General features: G+C 40.3%; 1 protein-coding gene across 2 annotated transcripts; it reads left to right on the top strand.

Moving 5' to 3' along the window:
• The first annotated feature begins 14,844 nt into the window (after nt 1-14,844).
• RPS6 (ribosomal protein S6) lies at nt 14,845-19,047 on the top strand. Of its 2 annotated transcripts, none has more exons than XM_058565873.1 (6): nt 14,845-14,917; nt 15,466-15,597; nt 16,142-16,352; nt 16,546-16,692; nt 18,638-18,795; nt 18,911-19,047. In XM_058565873.1, the coding sequence occupies exons 1-6, from the start codon at nt 14,912-14,914 to the stop codon at nt 19,004-19,006; spliced, it is 750 nt and encodes a 249-aa protein (XP_058421856.1). In that variant the 5' UTR covers nt 14,845-14,911; the 3' UTR covers nt 19,007-19,047. The 2 variants fall into 2 exon arrangements, with proteins under 2 accessions (XP_058421856.1, XP_058421857.1); XM_058565874.1 differs by lacking the exon at nt 14,845-14,917 and adding an exon at nt 14,966-15,087.

Below are 19,047 nucleotides of genomic sequence, written 5' to 3'. Positions count from 1 at the left end.
GGATTTTGGGTTGACAGGTTCTTTTCTTTCAGTGCTTGAAAAAATATTATGTCACTTCTTTCTAACCTCCACAGTTTCTGATGAGAAATTCACTGTCATTCAAATTGTTTTCCCCCTGTAAGTAAGATGTTGTTTTTCTCTGGCTGCTTTTAAGACTTTTTTTCTTTGTGTTTATTTTTCAGAAGTTTCATTATGTTGTGTCTTGATGTGAATTTCTTTGGGTTCTTCCCACTTGGAGTTTGCTCAGCTTCTCGAATCTGTAGGTTTATGTCTCTTGACAAATTTGGAAAGTTTTCAGCCATTATTTCTTCAAGTACTTTTTCAGCCTTGTTTTCTTTCTCCTCTCCCTCCAGGACTCCAATGATATGAATATTAGACCTTTTTTTATAGTTCCTGGTTCTCTTAGGCTCTGTTCATTTTTTTCCAATCTATTTCTCTGTTGTTCAGATTAGGTAATTTCTATTTTTCTATCTTCCAGTTCACTGATTCTTTCATCCATTCCCTCCACTCTGCTGTTGAGTCCACCCAATTAGCTTTTTATTTTGGTTATCATATTTTTCAGTTCTAAAATTTACATTTAGTTCTTCTTTATAGCTTGTATTACTTTGATGAGACTTTCTATTTCTTTGCTAAGTCTTTCTACTTTTTCATTTAGTTCAAGCATAATCTTAACTGCCCATTGAAGCATTTTTATCATGGTTGCTTTAAAATCATTGCCATATAATGTAACATCTCTGTCATCTCTGTGTTTGCATCTATTTTCTTTTTTCATTCAGTTTGAGACCTTCCTCATTCTTGAAATAATGAGTGATTTTCTATTGAAACCTTGACAATTTTGCAGTATTTTATGCAACTCTGGATCTTATCTAAACTTTCTGTTTTAGCTGGCTTTCTCTGATGCTGCTGTGGTAGGGGAATGGGGAGACACTGCCTTATTTATGTCAGGTAGAGATAGGCATCCAGCTTGCCCAATTGACACCCAAGAAGGGACTTCTCTTTACTGATGGCAGGGGTGGAAATCCAGACTCTCAATGTATTCTCCACTGACATCACAGGGGGTGGGGGAAGGCTGATTACTGGAAAGCTGGAAGGAAAGTTCAACTCTTTACTTGGCTTTTTCTGAAATCACCCTGGCAGGAGTGTTGGGAAACCTCATTACAGCTTCATAAGGGTGGAAGTCTAGGTTTCCATTCAGCTTTTGCTTGTGTGGTTGGGGTTGAGATAGTTTTTTGGGGTTTTTCCTGTGGTGTTTGGCTAGAATTGAATATCACTCTTATTATTATTAATGTTGTTATTATTATTATTATTATTTTGATGAGGAAGATTAGCCCTGAGCTAGCATCTGTTGTCAATATTCCTCTTTTAGACAAGGAAGATTGGGCCCTAAGCTAACATCTGTGCCCACCTTCCTCTAGTTTATGTGTGGGACGCCTGCCACAGCATGGCTTGATAGGTGGTGCGTAGGTCTGCGCCCAGGAACCAAACATGCAAACTCCCAGCTGCCAAAGTGAAGTGCATGAGCTTAACCACTACACCACCATGCCAGCCACTAGAGTTGATTGTTATTATCTGAGAGTTTCTGTCTTGTTATGATAGGCTGCCCCTTCCCTGGTCCTCTAACTACAGAAAGCATGCTTTTGCTGGGGATTTTTTTTTCTGTATTTTTTTTATTGATGTCATAATAGTTTATAACATCATGAAATTTCAGTTATACATTATTTGTTAGTCACCATATGTATGTGCTCCTTTACCCCTTATGCCACCCCCAAACCCCCTTCCCCTCTACTAACCACTAATCTGGTCTCTTTGTTTATATATTTGTTTATCTTCCACATATGAATGAAATCATATGGTGTTTGTCTTTCTCTGTCTGGCTTTCCTCACTTAACATAATACCCTCAAGTTCCATCTGTATTGTTGCAAATGGGATGATTTTGTCTTTTTTTATGGCTGAGTAGTATTCCATTGTATATATATACCACAACTTCTTTATCCAGTCATCAGTTGATGGGCACTTGGGTTGCTTCCACGTCTTGGCTATTGTGAATAATGCTGCAGTGAACATAGGGATGCATAAGTCTCTTTGAATTGTTGATTTAAGTTCTTTGGTTAAATATGCAATAATGGAGTAGCTGGGTCATATGGTATTCCAATTTTTAATTTTTTGAGAAAGCTCCATACTGTTTTCCATATTGGCTATACCAGTTTGTATTCCCACCAGCAGTGTATGAGGGTTCCCCTTTCTCCACATCCTCTCCCATATTTGTTGTTTTTTGCCCTGGTAATTATAGCCATTCTAATTGGTGTAAGGTGATATCTCATTGTAGTTTTGATTTGCGCTTCCCTGATGATAGGTGATGTTGAACATCTTTTCATGTGCCTGTTGGCCATCTGTATATCTTCTTTGGGAAAACGTCTGTTCATATTGCTGGGGATTTTTTTTTTTTTGGATTATGCCTATTGCCATTTTGAGTTTCTGGCTTCTCCAGTTCCAAGTCTAGGATGTATAGGCAAAAAGAAAACCTAGGGAACTCACTATCATGCTATTCCTTGGGTCCTGAGGTCTCTAGCCAGACTGCCTTCTTCTCTCCACCTTTCAGATGCATGTTTTATAGACAATGTCCAGGGTTTTTAGTTGTACTTAGCAGGAGGAATAGGGAAAGCATGTCTATTCCATATTCCTGGAAACAGAATTCTATAGCAGCAGATTTTAATAGCAAGCTAGTGGCCTCTCCAATACCAAGGGACCAGATGAGTGGCTGAGGGGGGTGCAGATAGAAAAGAGAAGAGGAGCAAGGACTGAGTCCCAGGGACTCCCATGTCAAGAGGGAAGAGGAGGAAGAACTAGCAAGGAAGCTAAGAAGGCACAGCTAGTGAGGTAGGAGGAAAAACAGGAGAGAGCAAGATGGCTATAGTTAATAATAAAAACTATCCTTTTTAAAGGATAGTTAGGTGGGGACAAAATCTTGATTAGAGTAAGTTTAAGAAAAAACGAGAACAAAGTGAAAGAAGCAAGTTACCAAAGCCATATGTTGTGTCTTTCGCTTTATATGAAAGATCGAAAATAGGCCAATCCATAGAGACAGAAATAAATTAGTGGTTGCCTAGGGCTGGGGTGGTGGGGCAGTTTGGGGGGATGGGGATGGGGAATGACTACTAATGGATATGAGGTTTCTTTTGGGGGTGATGAACATGTCTTTAAATTAGCTTGTGGTGATGGTTGCACAACTCTGAGTTGTATTTTAAAAAATTAAATTGTACTATTTAAATGAATGTATTTTATAGTATGTGAATTATATTTCAATAAAACTGTTAAAAAAAGGAAGGGAAGAAGAAAGGAAGGAAAGAAGAAAGAAAATGACATACATTGGGAAAAAATGTGGAACTTGTATGCAGAGCTAATTTCCCTTATATAGAAAGTGTTAACAATTTAACAGAAACCAACAGTAAAAGATAGAACAGAAGAATATATTAAAAGATGCTTAACTCATAGTAATAGAACTCTAAATTGAAATTACATTGAAATAACATTAATTTCATCTATCAGACTGACAAAATCCCAAAATTTGATAACACTTGGCAAGACACTAGGGGAACAGCTACTCTCATACATTACTAGTGGGGGTGTAAATTGGAACAACCTCATGGAGAGCAATTTAGCAGTATATATCAAAATACAGATGTATTAACACTTAGACTATGCATTTCTACTTCTAGTAATTATCTTACTTTTTTACTTCCAGACATGGACAACGACTTACATGCAGGGTCATTCATATAATTGCAGCTTTCTTTGTAATAGCAAATAAATGTCCATTAGGAGGAGACCGATAAACGGCAATGAGGAAGTACTTTATGTATTAAAAGAGAAAGTTCCCGGGCCAGCCCCGTGGCATAGCGGTTAAGTGCGTGTGCTCCGCTGCTGGCGGCCCGGCTTTGGATCCCGGGCGCGCACTGACACACCGCTTGTCAGGCCATGCTGTGGCGGAGTCCCATATAAAGTGGAGGAAGATGGGCACGGATGTTAGTCCAGGGCCAGTCTTCCTCAGCAAAAAGAGGAGGACTGGCATGGATGTTAGCTCAGGGCTGATCTTCCTCACAAAAAAAAAAAAAAGACAGAGAAAGTTCCCCATGATGTATTTTTTTTTAAAGATTTTATTTATTGACTTATTTATTTTTCCCCCAAAGCCTCAGTAGATAGTTGTATGTCGTAGTTGCACATCCTTCTAGTTGCTGTATGTGGGACGCGGCCTCAGCATGGCTGGAGAAGTGGTGCGTCGGTGCGTGCCCAGGATCTGAACCCAGGCCGCCAGCAGCGGAGCGCATGCACTTAACCGCTAAGCCACGGGGCGGCCCAACCCATGATGTATTGTTAAGGGAAAAATCCAAGGGGCAGCATGACATATATGGTATGTTGCCATTTATATGAAAAAAATAGAAAGAATATATTTGTACCAACCAAGAAAAATCTCTGAATGTATAAACAAAGAAACTAATAATACTAGATAACTTGCAAAGTGAGAGGGGGAAACTGGAAGGTAGAATAAGTAAGCTGTATACCTTTCCATACTTTTTGAAATTTTAAGCATATTTTTGAGAAAAGATGGGGGAATATGAGGTGAGAAAGTGGAAATAATAAGTAAAGCCATTTATCAGTCTGTTTGGACTGCTGTAACAAAAAAACCATAAACTGGGAAGCTTATAAACAACAGAAATTTATTTCTTACCGTTCCGGAAGCCAAGAAGTCCAAGATCAAGGTGCTGGCAGGTTCAGTGTCTGGTGAGAGCCCACTTCCTCATAGACGGCCATCTCCTCCCTGTGTCCTCACAGGGCAGAAGGGGCAAGGGAGCTTTCTCAGGCTTCTTTTATAAGAGCACTAATCCCACTCATGAAGGCTGCACTCTCATGACCTAACCACCTCTGAAAGGCCCCACCTTCTAAAACCATCAGACTAGGGGTTAGGATTTCAACATACGAATTTTGAGAGGACACAAACATTCAATCTATAGCACAGTTATTTACAGCTTTGCAGTAAGGAGGGGAGAGGGGATTTGCAAAGAAACCGTAGCCAGAGGAGGTTGTGGGGTCAATATGGGATTTTTTAAGATAGGAGATATTCCAGCATATTTTTAGGCTGATGAGAATGATCCAGACATTTAGATTGTTTCCTGCTTTTTGCTATATTACTGAACCTTTTAAATACCTCCACTATATGTCTTTGTCTGCTTATATGTTTCTTTCTCCATTAGATAAAAAGTTCCCTGAAAGCGAGGACCATCCCTTTTCATCTGTATCTCTTGCCCCTAGGCTGGTGCTGACATAAAGTCAGTGCTCAGCACACGTTTGTTGAATGATGTTGTAGAAGACCCTCCCCATGGCTGTCCACCAACTGAGTCAATCCAAAACACCTCAGCACCAAGTTTAGGCTTCCATCTCCTCCTTGTAGCAAGGTCAGCTTGGGTTGGAATCTTTAAGGAAAGACTCCCCAAAGCAACACAACTTAAACAAAGCAGATGGAGAGGACAAAGGAAGGCATTGCTGGCAGCGCGAATGACATGAGCAAAGTTAGAGAGACATGGGTAATGACAGTGATGATGATGTGGTGGTAGGGATGATGAGGACAGCTAACATTCATCTAGAGTCTACTGTGCACCAAGAACTGTTTAACTTTTTCGTGTGTTCGTTTGTTTATTCCTGGCAAGAACTCTATGAGGAAGGTATTATCACCATTTTACAAATGGGGAAACTAAGGCACAGAGAGAGCAAGTAAGTTGTCCAAGGTCACATAGCTATTAAGGAATGAAAATACGTGGGACAAAAAGACTGCCTTGATATAGTCACTTGATCTGAGAGAAAACAGGCTTATTCTTGCACTTTTCCTGTCATCCCCTTTCCTTCCTGCCCACCACCAAGTATTTCATAAATATATGCCAGAGCTTATTTTCCACAACTCTGCAAAAACATCCCTTAGTCCCTGATCCAAGGAGTGAGAAATCTATTGTAATTCTTGCTCTGGATATAGTTACAGAAATAATGCCAAGGAGTTTTCCTAGCCTCGTTTCTTTGATTTAACTTCCTTTCCCAAACACAGCATGGCATGTTTTAAAATTAATTTCTTCCTACAAGAATAAATTGCCCTTGAAATTTAGTTTTTTGTGTCTAAAACAATATTTTTTCTGTTTCCTTTACTTGAGTCAAATATGAGACAGCTTACTAAAGTGCACAAAACATCACCTCCCTTATGACCTCTCTTCCTTTTGGTATTTATACCTCCCTTTGCAAAATATCCCTTTTCCCAAACACACTTGAAGAACTCATTTACCAGTGGGTGAGGGGAAATTTTACCTCTACTGATTGCTTTTAGGATTACTTTAACTTAATGTTATTGAGTATAAAAATGTGTTCTGTTTAGTCAGGATCCTCATGATGGAGAGACTCTACTTCAGGCCCTGTTATGGGCTGAATTGTGTCCCCCTAAAATTCTTATGTTGATGTCCTAACTCCCAGTACTTCAGAATGTGACTATGTTTAGAGATAGAGTCTTCAAAGGGGTAATTCAGTTAAAATGAGTTTCGTGGGATGGGTTCTAATCCAATATGACTGGTGTCCTTATACGAAGAAGAGATTAGGACACAGACACACAAAGGGGAAAGACCATGTGAAAACACGGAGAGAAGATGGCCATCTACAAGCCAAGGAGAGAGGGCTCAGAAGAAACCAATCCTGCTGACATCTTGGTCTCAGACTTCTAGCTCCAGAATTGTGAGAAAATAAATTTCTGCTGTTTAGCCACCAGTTTGTGGTATTTTGTTATGGCAGCCCTGGAAAATTAATACAGGCCCCCATTAAAAGCCCACCTCTTTCACTGTGTCAAACCCTCAGCCTCCAAACCTGTATACCCAACAGCCTACTGGATATCTCCATTTGTATATCCCATAGACACTTCACACTCAGTGTATCTAAAACATCTCCCTATTTCCCCCTCCCCCCAGCTCCTGGCAACTACTATTTTAATCTCTGTGTCTATGAGTTTGGCTTTCTTTTCAGATTCCACATATAAATGAGGCCATACATATTTGTCTGTCTTATTTCACTTAGCATAACGCCCTCAAGGTCCATCCATGTTTCATAAATGGCAGAATTTCCCTCTTTTTTACAGCCAAATATTTCATTGTATATAAATACCACATTTTCTTTATCCATTCATCTGTCAATGGACAGACACTTAGGTTGTTCCCATGTCTTGGCTACTGTGAATAATGCTGCAATGAACTTGGTGGTGCAGATATCTCTTCATGGTCCTATCAGTTCCCTAGGCTGATGGAATTACCTCCAGAATCTCGGTCTCACTAGGTTGGAGCCAGTTATGAGGACTTCACTGGGTCTGCAGTGGGGTCCATGGTTGACGGGATTACTACCAGAGGCTCAGTGGGCATGTATCCTGTCTGGTCCCTGGTAGTATGGGACTGCCTCCAGTACCTTGTCCAATAGGCTGGGACAAGGGTATGCTTCAGGTTCCACAGCTGGGTCCTCAGATAGCAAGCCGATTATCAGGTGCGTAGATGTAGCTTCCACCAGGTCCCTGGGAGGACCTGGTAATTGGATGGATCCCTGGGTGGGCAGGACTAGCTCTGGACTGTGGCTGAGAAGGGCTGAAACAAAGGCCAGAGCTGTTTCAGGTTTCACAGCCAAGACTAAGGTCTGCAGACCTGGCTCTGGAGGCATGGATTGGCGTGACTCCCGCCAGGTTCCTGGGTGGGCTGGACTGCTCCTTGACCATGGCTGGAGGGGCCAGAGCCAAGTATAGGGCCCTTTCAGGATCTCCAGGGCGCAGCTGGGAGTGTCTCCTGCTTGGTTCTTGCGCCAGAAGGAATGTTTGCAGACTGTGGCTGGGACAGGCTGGAGCCCAGTTATAGGGCTGTTTCAAAATCTACAGTTTGACCAAGTTTGACAGGTTTACTCCCAGGGGCTCCCAGATCATAGTTGAGAGTGGCTAGGCCCAGTTCACAGGCCACTTCAGGATCCACAGCCAGGACCAAGGTCTGTATGCCTACTACCTACTACTCGATGCACAGGTGGGCATGACTCTTGCTGGGTCCCTTAGCACATAGTGCTGGTGACAGAACCAAAGCCAAACAGGGCCGTAGCTGAGTCCTCAGGGGTACAGAGATGTTTCTGGGTCTGTAGCCACAACTGAGGTTGGCAAGTTAGCTACCTGGATGCTGGCCTGCCTTCTCAAAGTGGCTCTTCTGGGTCTTTGACTGCACCAGAGTTTCACAATCTATCTGGATCCCAAAGCTTCCACAAAGGCACTTTTGTCCCCAGATGGATGCCAAATGATTGTTGTTCGTGAGCGGGATAGGAGCAAGGGACGTCTTATTCAGCCATCTGGCTGATGTTACTACTTTGAGATTCCTTTTATAAAGTTTTGACTTCTAGGTAAATGTTGTAAATATTTTTTAAATAAATTAAAAGGATAAAAAAGAAAACCACAAAGTTTAATATAAACAGAAACAAATTAACCTAACAATATATATCAAACTGAAATATAATCAGACAAAAATTAATTTCAAGAAACTTGTGAATACAGAATTCTTTTTTGTTTGTATGTGTGAGGAAGATCAGCTCTGAGCTAACATCCATGTCAATCTTCCTCTTTTTGCTGAGGAAGACTGGCCCTGGGCTAACATCTGTGCCCATCTTCCTCTACTTTATATGGCACGCTGTCAAAGCATGGCCAGACAGGAAGTGCATCGGTGCACACCCAGGATCCAAACCTGCACTGCCAGCAGCGGAGTGCGTGCACTTAACCACTACGCCACAGGGCCGGCCCCTGAATACAGAATTCTGAATGTACATTTCTGGTGGGGAATATATTCTAAGGACCAAAAGAACTGCAAGGAGATCTTAAACTTTACTTAGTATGTTTGCTAATGACAGTTCTATTAGTCTCCTAATTCTGAAACTATTTTAGAGATATAGAGCAGATAAGATATAGAGCAAATAAATTCATTGATGTCTTGGGAACCAGAATTTTCACTGTGGCATATGAAAATGGAGGAAAAAAAACAGAAGAATGTTGTAGAGTTAGATTTGAATTGGAGGTATCAGTATGTACTCATCTCAGCTTGTCTAATGATAGGGCCTAGTAGCAATGACACCCTAGTAACAATGAGCACACCTAATACTCGGATCTCGGTTTCTAAATACCGTGCCCCACTCAAAGGAAACAGAGTTCTTGAGTTGGTTGACTCCAGATCCGAGCAAAATAAGAACAAAGTGAATCTATTTTTCCGGCACAAATCTAATATTTGCACCAGAAAGAAAGAAATGTCTCAAAGACTAACGGATTTGGGACAAAAGAACAAAGAGGTAGTTTAAAGGTATGTACCTTGAGTGTAAATATGAGGAAACCATCAGACAAATTCAGAATGTGGGCTATTCTGCAAGACAACTGAGTTGGAATCTTAAAAATCAATGTCATAAAAAGTAAAGAAAACAAGAGTGGTGGTGCTGGGGGCAATTGCTTTCAATTAAAAGAATCCAAAGAGATTTAATAATCAAGTTCAATGCATGAACTTTGATTAGCTCTTGGATAGTGTGAGGATGGAGAAGAGAAAGCTAAAGAAGATATTTGGGGACAATTGGTAAAATTTAAATATGGACTGTATATTAGAATGTATTGCCTAAATAATGTTAAATTTTAGGTGTGATAATGGTATTGAGACTATGTGGCAGAATATCTTTATTCTTAGGAGATCCATGCTGAAGTATTCAGAGGTGAAATACCATAGTGTTTGTAATTTATTTTAAAATGGCTCAGAAAAAAATAGTATGTATAGATATATAGGTAGGTAGGTAGGTAGGTAGGTAGATAGATAGATAGATAGATAGATAGACAGATAGATAAATACAGAAAGACAGATAGAAAGATAGAGAGATATAAAGGGAGAGAGAAAGAAAGAAAAAGAAAAAGCAAATATAAAAGATATTAACAAATAGTGAATTTAGTGAAGGGTATACAGGTGTTCATTATATTATTCTTTCAATTTTTCTTTGGGTCTGACATTTTTCTTTTCTTTTCTCTCTTTTTTTTTTTTGCTGAGGAAGATTGGCCCTGAGCTAACATCTGTTGCCAATCTTCCTCTTCTTTTCTCGTTTGAGGATGATTAGCTCTGAGCTAACATCTGTGCCAATCTTCCTCTATTTTGCATGTGGGTCATTGCCACAGCACGGCTGATGAGTGGCGTAGGTCTGTGCCCAGGATCTGAACCTGTGAACTGGGGCCACCAAAGGGAGTGTGCCAAACTTAACCACTACGCCATGGGGCCAGCCCCCAAGTCTGACATTTTTCAGAGCAAAAACAGGTAAGAAACAAAGAGATTCAAGAGGTGGAATGGACAGAACTCTGTAACTAATGGGAAGTGGGAATAGAGGCAGAGTGCTGAGTCAGGAATGACAGCTAGATTTCTGGCTTGTCACAGGGGTGCCATCATTGAGATGGGGAACTCTGAAGGAAGAGCAGGCATATAGAGAATAATGAGAGACTAACTAGAAAATGGAGCTGAAATCCCAGCTATTGTTTCTAGTCCTCAAAAGTTTTCAGGTGATTCTAAAACTTGCAATCAAGATTACATACACAGGATTTCTTCTTTCACAACTGCTAGTTGACATTGTACTGGAAGTTCTAGCTAGAGCAATTAGGCAAGAAAAATAAATAAAACGCATTCAGACTGGAAAGGAAGAAGTAAAACTATCTCTAGTCACAGATGACATGATCATATATATAGAAAATCCCAAAGAAAACACAGGAAAGCTCTCGGAGCTAATAAACAAATTCAGCAATGTTTTAGAGAATAAGATGAACACACTAAAATGAATTGTGTTTCTATACACTAGCAACAAATGATCTGAAAAGGAAATTAAGAAAACAATCCAAAAGAATAAAATAACTAGAATAAAATTTATCAAGGAGGTAAAAGACTTGCAGACTGAAAACCACAAAACATTGCTGAAATAAATTTTAAAAGACCTAAATAAATGGAAACACATTCTGTGTTCATGAATTGGAAGACAATGTTGTAAAGATGGCTATACTCCCCAAATTGATCTACAGATGAAATGCAATCTCCATCAAAATTCCAAGAACATATTTTGCATAAATGGGCATAAAATTCATATGGAATTACAAGGGATCCCAAAGAGCTAAAACAATCTTAAAAAAGAAGAACGAAGTCAAGGATTCACACTTCCTGATTTTGAAACTTATTACAAAGCTACAAATCAAAACAGTGTGGTATTGGCATAAGGATAGACATAGAGACCAATGAAATAGAATTGAGAGTCCAGAAGAAAACTCATAAATCTATGGCCAATTGATTTTCAACAAGGGTGAAAAGATCATTCAATGAGGAAAAAAATAATCTCTTCAACAAACGGTGGTGGGACAACTGGATATCTAGATGCAAAAGAATGGAGCTGGACGCCCTACCTCACAACACATTAACTCAAAATAGATCAATGACCTAAATATAAGAACTCAAACCATAAAATTCTTGGAAGAAAATATAGGGGTAAATAATCCTGACTTTGGATTTGGCAATGGATCTGTGTCAGATATGACAGCAAAAGCATGATCAGCAAAAGAAAAAATAGGTAAATTGAACTTCATCAAAATTAAAAACTATTGTACATCAAAGGACATTATCAAAAAAGTGGAAAGATTGAAAGAATGGGAGAAAATATTTGCACATCACATATCTAATAAAGGTGTAGTATTCAAAATACATAAAGAACTCTTGCAACTCAACAACAAGACAAGCCAATTCAAAAATGGGCAAAGAGCCCTTGTGCACTGTTGATGGGATTATAAAACGGTGCAACCACTATGGAAAACAGTATAGAGTTTCTTCAAAAATTAAAAATAGAACTACCATATGATCTAGCAATCCTTCTGTGTATATATCCAAAAGAATTGAAAGCAGGGTCTTGAAGAGATATATGCGCACCTATGTTCAGGGCAGCATTGTTCCCAATAACTAAGAAGCAGAAGCAACTCAAATGTCCATCAACAGATGAATGAATAAACACAATGTGGTACACAGCTACAATGAAATATTATTCAGCCTTAAAAAGGAAGGAAATCCTGTCACATGCTACAACATGGATGAACGCTGAGGTAATTATGCTAAGTGAAATAAGCCAATCACAAAAAGACAAGCATTGTATGATTCCACTTATACGAAGTATCTAAAGTAGTCAAATTTGTAAAAACAGAAAGTAGAATAGTAGTTACTAGGGACTGGGAGAGGGGGAAAAAGGGAGTTGTTTAATGGGTATAGAGTTCCAGTTTTACAAGATGAAAAAGTTCTGGAGATCTGTTTCACAACAATGTGAATTTCCTTAACACTACTGAACTGTATACTTAAAAATAGTTAAGAGGTAAATTTTATGTGTTTTTTGCCACAATAAAAAAGGCATAAAGAAAGAAAAGAAACAAACCTGAGGAATTGTCCTCTTTGCCTCACAAAAGAGGCACTACTTCAATAAAAATAATTAGAGGTAAAAAAAAAAAAATAGGCAAAGGACTTGAATAGATATTTCTCCAAAGAAGATATACAAATAGCCAACAAGCACACGAAAAGACACTCAACATCATTAGTCATTAGGGAAATGCAAATCTAGGATGGCTATAATTTAAAAAAAAGAGAGAGAAAGTAATAAAATAACAAGTGTCGGCCAGGATGTGGAGAAATTGGAGCCCTAATACATTGCTGGTGGGAATATAAAATGGTCCAGTTGCTGTGAAAACAGTTCCTCCAGGAGTTAAACATGGAATTACCACATGACCCAGCAATTCCACTCCTAGATATATCCCCAAAAGAACAGAAACAAGTACTCAAACATACCAGTGCTATTCACAATAGTAAAGTTGGAAACAGCCCAAATGTCCATCAATGGATGAATGGAGAAACAAATTGTAGGCTACACATACAGTGGAATATTATTCAATCATAAAAAGGAATGAAGTACTGATACATGCTACAATGTGGATGAACTTCAAAAACATTAGAAGCCAGACACAAAAGTCACATATTGCATAATTCCATTTATACGAAATATAAAGAATAAGTAAATCCATAGAGACAGAATACAGACTGTGGTTGCCAGTGGCTGGTACAAGGGCAGAGTGGGGAGCAACTGCTTAACCGGTATAGGGTTTCTTTTGGGGTAATGAAAATGTTTTGCAATTAGATAGAGATAGTGGTTGCACAACATTGTGAATGTATTAAATGCCGCTGAATTGCTTGCTTAAAAATGATTAATTTTATGTCAATTTCACCTCAACAATAAAAAATAATATACAGATTTTAAATGCATCATTTCACCAACGTCTTCTACATTAATATCAGATGATCGAACAGGATTTAGTAGAATCTTTCAACTTTGAATGTGAAGCAGGCCTAAACTCAAAACTTTGATTGTGACACTGAAGCGGAAGACGGGATGTAATAATCTTGGAAAGTAAAAATTATTTTTGTTTACTTGAAATGCAGACTTTTTTTCTTGAATAAAAAATATGGAGTAAACACATAATAGACAATAAATGTTCCTTCCTTCAGCGTACTGATGGAGAGTGTGCGCTTCAGAGTTAGATCACCTGGGTTCCCATTCTTGGTCTCCCAGGAATGTTCCAGACTATCAAATGCACTGTATCTTTCTCACATTTTTCTGTACTTTAGGAGCTGCATCATTGCTGATTCAAGATCTACTGCAATACATTCACTTATTCTTCCTCTGCTGGCTAGCTCCATACTACCACACTCTAATAGACTAATGCATACCAGAGCTGGGGTTACGATCATTTAACAAATATTTACTGAGCAATTATTATGCGCCATGCACTTTGCTGCAGCCTAACTATACCAGTGAAGTCAAGACATGAGCCCTGGCTTAATTTATCATCTAGCAGATATCATTTTATGTATCGTGATTAAGTACTATACAGGAAAACAGGGCTATACTAGAGAATAAGTAGAAAGACGCTCTTTTAGGTCGTGTGGGCAGGAAAGGCTTCTCTTACGAGGGATATCTAATCAGAAAGACCTGCCTGGCATCAACGAGCGGCAATAGATGAGTCTGGGACTTTGGAAGGTTTGTGAGGCCAGGGTAAGGAGTTGGGAAAGTATTTAACTGCAGTGGGAAGTAAATGCTGCATTTCCAGCAAGGGAGTGATACAATTTTGCGTTTTAAAAAGATCGTAGAGGCAGCACAGAAAGCAGGGAGACTATTTAGGAGGCACCGATGGTTCCCTGGACTTGGGGTAATTGTGGTTATTGATTTGCGCGACAGGGTAGCTGAGGGTGTCATTCTGCAACAGAACAACGATGACTGCAGAGCGGTTAGAGGACCACAGAGTATTTAAAGGAAAAACAAATCACGGTTTTCAGGGCGTCTTGCTGTGAACCGCCGGAACCAGGGCCGGACACGCTCCCGATCTGGAAATGTTCGGCCGGAGTCTGAGGTACCGGACAGCCCGAGAGCTGACCTCCGGTCCTGCCCTCCTTTTTTGGTACCATCAGATGCAGAGTGTCCGGGACCGACTGGGGCCCCGCCCTGGCCCAGAAGAACGCGGGAAACATCAGGCAGTGTAGAGGCTAACCTTCAGAACTAAGCCTCTGCCGCCTCATTCAAGCCCCGCCACTAGGGTGGCTGCGTACTTGCCACCGCGCAAAGCCACCCCACGCCGCTGAATAGCCCCACTCCCGGAAGTGCAGCCTACCCAGGCTCACTTCCGCTTTCCCAGTCGTCTGCCCTTCTCGCGAGAACTGGAAGAGCCTATGTGACCTGCGCTAAGCGGAAGTTGGGCCTCTTTTTCGTGGCGCCTCGGAGGCGTTCGGCTGCTTCAGCATGAAGGTAGGCAGTGGCGGGGGGCGTTGAATTAGGCTCGGGGAAAGTGAATCGAGTTCGAGAACACGGCATTGCCGCAGTCCTACGTCTCCAAAATCCTGGCTCTAGCTGGGGAAGGGTCTGAGGCAGGACAAGCCTCGCCCTTCTGGGGCCAGAGCTCTTTGGGAAAGCGGATGGCGAGCGATTGCTGCTGGAGCTGCGGCGCCCGGCAGCGCAAGCTATGGTGGCGTCCTGGCACCCTGCCGGGACAGATGCGGCTCTGCTGCCCGGGTGGCGGCCCCCGGGTCGGCCTCCTTGCTCCGAGAGGGTGAAGGCTGCGGAGCGCCTGTGGCCCGCGGAATCATTCCGCGAGGCTTGAGGAAAGACTTCCCAATTGGAGTGCGGCGCTCGTTGCGCGCTGTTGCGTACACATGTGCTTTAGAGAATAAAATGGACATCTCAGATTTTCTGCTGGTTGTGTGGGGGTGACATGAAAAGCTTTTTGCATTAGGATTGTCTTTGTTGGTGGCTCTGCGGTTTTCATAAAGCTGTTTTTTCCCCCGTTTAATCCTTAGCTGAACATCTCTTTCCCAGCCACTGGCTGCCAGAAACTCATTGAAGTGGACGATGAACGCAAACTTCGTACATTTTATGAGAAGCGTATGGCCACAGAAGTTGCTGCTGACGCTCTGGGTGAAGAGTGGAAGGTAAAAATTGAGTACAGCATTGAGTTGTTGGAACTAGTTGAGAGATGGTAAACGCTGTTGATAATTGGGGTGTGTAATGGGTTTCAGACTCAGGGTTCTGTCTTCTGATCTTGGGTTAGTGACTTCTAAATGTCACTTTATAAGGTTGAGCTGTCACCTGGCAGGGTTATGTAGATCACATGGGAAAATATACCTGAAGTTCTTGTCCTGCAAGCTAATGGTCTCCGAAGGGTATCTTGAATTAAAAGTGCCAAGAAGGGTTGTTTGTGATTTGTTGCTCGTTGGTCCTTTGGTTTTTTAACGTAGTCTTTCTCCCCCTGGAGCTGTTACCGCTGGTAAAGCAAAGGCTAGGAATATGACTTGATTGGAAGGAATTTGCTAATTGAGCTTGGCAAATTGGAAATGTAGATAAAACTTAGTGGCCAGAGAATATTAAGAAGTTTCAAATCGGTCTTAATTAACTGTACTTCCTAGAATTGAGGGGTACACCTTCGTAGAGGCCACAGTCCTTTATTTTATAACGTGTCATTGTATTCTCCTGCAGGGTTATGTGGTCCGGATCAGTGGTGGGAACGACAAGCAGGGTTTCCCTATGAAGCAGGGTGTCTTGACCCATGGCCGTGTCCGCCTGCTATTGAGTAAGGGGCATTCCTGTTACAGACCGAGGAGGACTGGAGAAAGAAAGCGCAAATCTGTTCGGGGTTGCATTGTGGATGCCAACCTGAGTGTTCTCAACTTGGTCATTGTAAAAAAAGGTGAGGGTTGCTTGTGTTCTTGAGTTCAATTTTTGTTGACATTGATTTAAAGTTGATTGTCCGAGTGCTTTTTCATTTGCAGTATCCACAGTTTGACCAATGGACTTTTACCAGTGCATAAACAATAAATTAGAGTTCTTGTTTGTGAGGAAGTTGTTGAATTAAAATGTCTTTGTTCACTTGTCTCTTTTAGGGGAGAAGGACATTCCTGGACTCACTGATACTACTGTGCCTCGTCGGCTGGGGCCCAAAAGAGCTAGCAGAATCCGCAAACTTTTCAATCTCTCTAAAGAGGATGATGTCCGCCAGTATGTTGTGAGAAAGCCCCTAAACAAAGAAGGTAAGGGAGATTCTGCAATCTTAATGTCAGTAAGTTAACGCTGGCTTAATTTCAGTAATTTGGCACTAGCATTTTGTGTGCATATTAGATGATAAAATCTGTGCCCACTCTTTATTTACCTGGAGTCTGAGTTTTCAGGAAATTATTGGGGAAGAGTGTCAAGATATGCAGTTGGTGTTAATCCTTGTTACATCCAGTGCCCTCTTATATTTTCCTTGAAAATGTGCCTGTGAGTCAATTGATGTGTAAGTCTACCCAAAGATAACTTACCAGACATTAAGATCTTGCTTTTGAATTAGTGGAAAGAATGATAGAAAATTCTGGGACTATGATTGAATGTGCTCTCACTCCCACACACTTTTGCTTTTTCTTTGCATAGCAGTCTTTCCATAGCAGAAGTTCTAATTTTTTTGTTTTTTCTTTATAAAAGAAATACGTGCTTTCATCAACTGAAGTTGCTTTAACTTCTGGCCCTTGTTTTCTTCATCTGTAGGATGCGAGTAGCGATAGTAAGAGTTGTGAGAATTAGAAATTAGAAAAATATTTTATTAAAAACACTAGGGAACAGGTGTTTGGGATTTTGGAGTTTTATATTTTAAGACGGTATAATGTTTATTAAGCAACATAACCCATCACCAGTGAAGTCTTTGGCAGCAATGCTCTGTAACATTGATATTTCTGTAGTGAAATGTATGAATATTTACAGTAAATAGAATAAATAGCACGTCAGTTCAGGTTGGGTTCTCCTGACAAATCTGAAAAAATTTGAGTTTTGGTTTTCAGGACTGGGGACTTAAACCTATACCTAGCCTATACTAAGTGCTCATTGGTTACTCATTCCAAATATTTGGACACCTATGTGCCAGGTGCTATTTTAAGTGTTGATACGGTATGAACACACGAATTACTTTCCTCTTGAAGTTTACATTTAAAAAAAATAATTGGCAAATATATGGTAGTTCCCCATAATCAGACCCCTGGCAGTACCATACATCAGTGTAGTAAGGTGCTAGTTGATAGGTGTTCATAAAATGGTTCTTGTATTTTTATAATTAAGGGATTGTTATGTAACTTTTAGCATAACCTGAACAATTGAGCGTTTATTCTTAGAGTATTTACCTGAGGTGTTTATTACTCCCACAAGGTGTCCACAAATTACAATGATTACATCTGAAAAGACTTCTCCAAAGCAGATCTCTAATCCATAGGATTTTAGATTACAAATCATACAGACTAAATGAAGATATTCTATGAACAGCATGCCACACATTCTAATGTTAATGATTTGGTTCCCCAGATTGGCAGGATCTATCTTGAAAAATACAGATTCAAGCATAAATGGGACTTTAAAGCATGGTGGGATAGTGATGCAGATAATGCTTTCCTTAGTTTTCACAGACAACTGAAATATGCAGTTGACACTGCTTTTAAATAATGCTCCTGTGTCTTACAGTACATGCATATATAATACCCTACTAAGACAATCTAATTGTGGAAGGGAAATGGAAGTGAGTAGGAAAAAGCTTGAGGTACGAGTAAATTATTAAGCAAAGTAACCTAAATTTACATATGATCTTGGATTTGACATCCAACCTGTTGATGTGGTTTAGTGAGCTGTCTGAATGAGGATTACATGTGCTAATTAGGAAAACACTGGCATCTAGTAAACAAAGTAAGCCTGGTCACTTTTTAGAAGGAATTCTCAATTTTCTTGATATTTTGACAGTATTTAGCCTATCTTGGATTTTTGTTGACAAGATGGTATTTTAAGTTGTAGAATAGTTCAGATTTGATTTAAAAGGCCTCATACAAGTAAGTATGAGTTTTCATAGATAACTGCTACCTCAAGTTTGCATCTGTTTCTAATGTTTTGAAAATGTAGATGTGGATCCTAATGAACAAGGGTGTTCTTGAGAAGTGATTGAGTCATTATCTGAATTTTTAGGTAAGAAACCTAGGACCAAAGCACCCAAGATTCAGCGTCTTGTTACTCCGCGTGTCCTGCAACACAAACGTCGGCGTATTGCTTTGAAGAAACAGCGTACTAAGAAAAACAAGGAAGAGGCTGCAGAATATGCTAAACTTTTGGCCAAGAGAATGAAGGTGAGTCTAAGATGATGAGGGGAGTGGGTAGGCCTGGCTTTTGATTTGCTTTTTTAATCCAGACAAGCTTTTAACTGTGCTTTTTGCTTTAACTCTGCTTTTTTGTTCTGTTTAGGAGGCCAAAGAAAAACGCCAGGAACAGATTGCCAAGAGACGGAGGCTGTCCTCTCTGAGAGCTTCTACCTCTAAGTCTGAGTCCAGTCAAAAATGAGATTTTCTAAGAGTAACAAATAAATAAGATCAGATATCAAA

The sequence above is a fragment of the Diceros bicornis genome, chromosome 22, assembly GCF_020826845.1.
Source record: "Diceros bicornis minor isolate mBicDic1 chromosome 22, mDicBic1.mat.cur, whole genome shotgun sequence".
NCBI classification, from domain to species: Eukaryota; Metazoa; Chordata; class Mammalia; order Perissodactyla; family Rhinocerotidae; genus Diceros; species Diceros bicornis.
The sequence above is the reverse complement of the archived record's forward strand: the minus strand, read 5'-3'. Positions and strand labels throughout refer to the sequence as shown.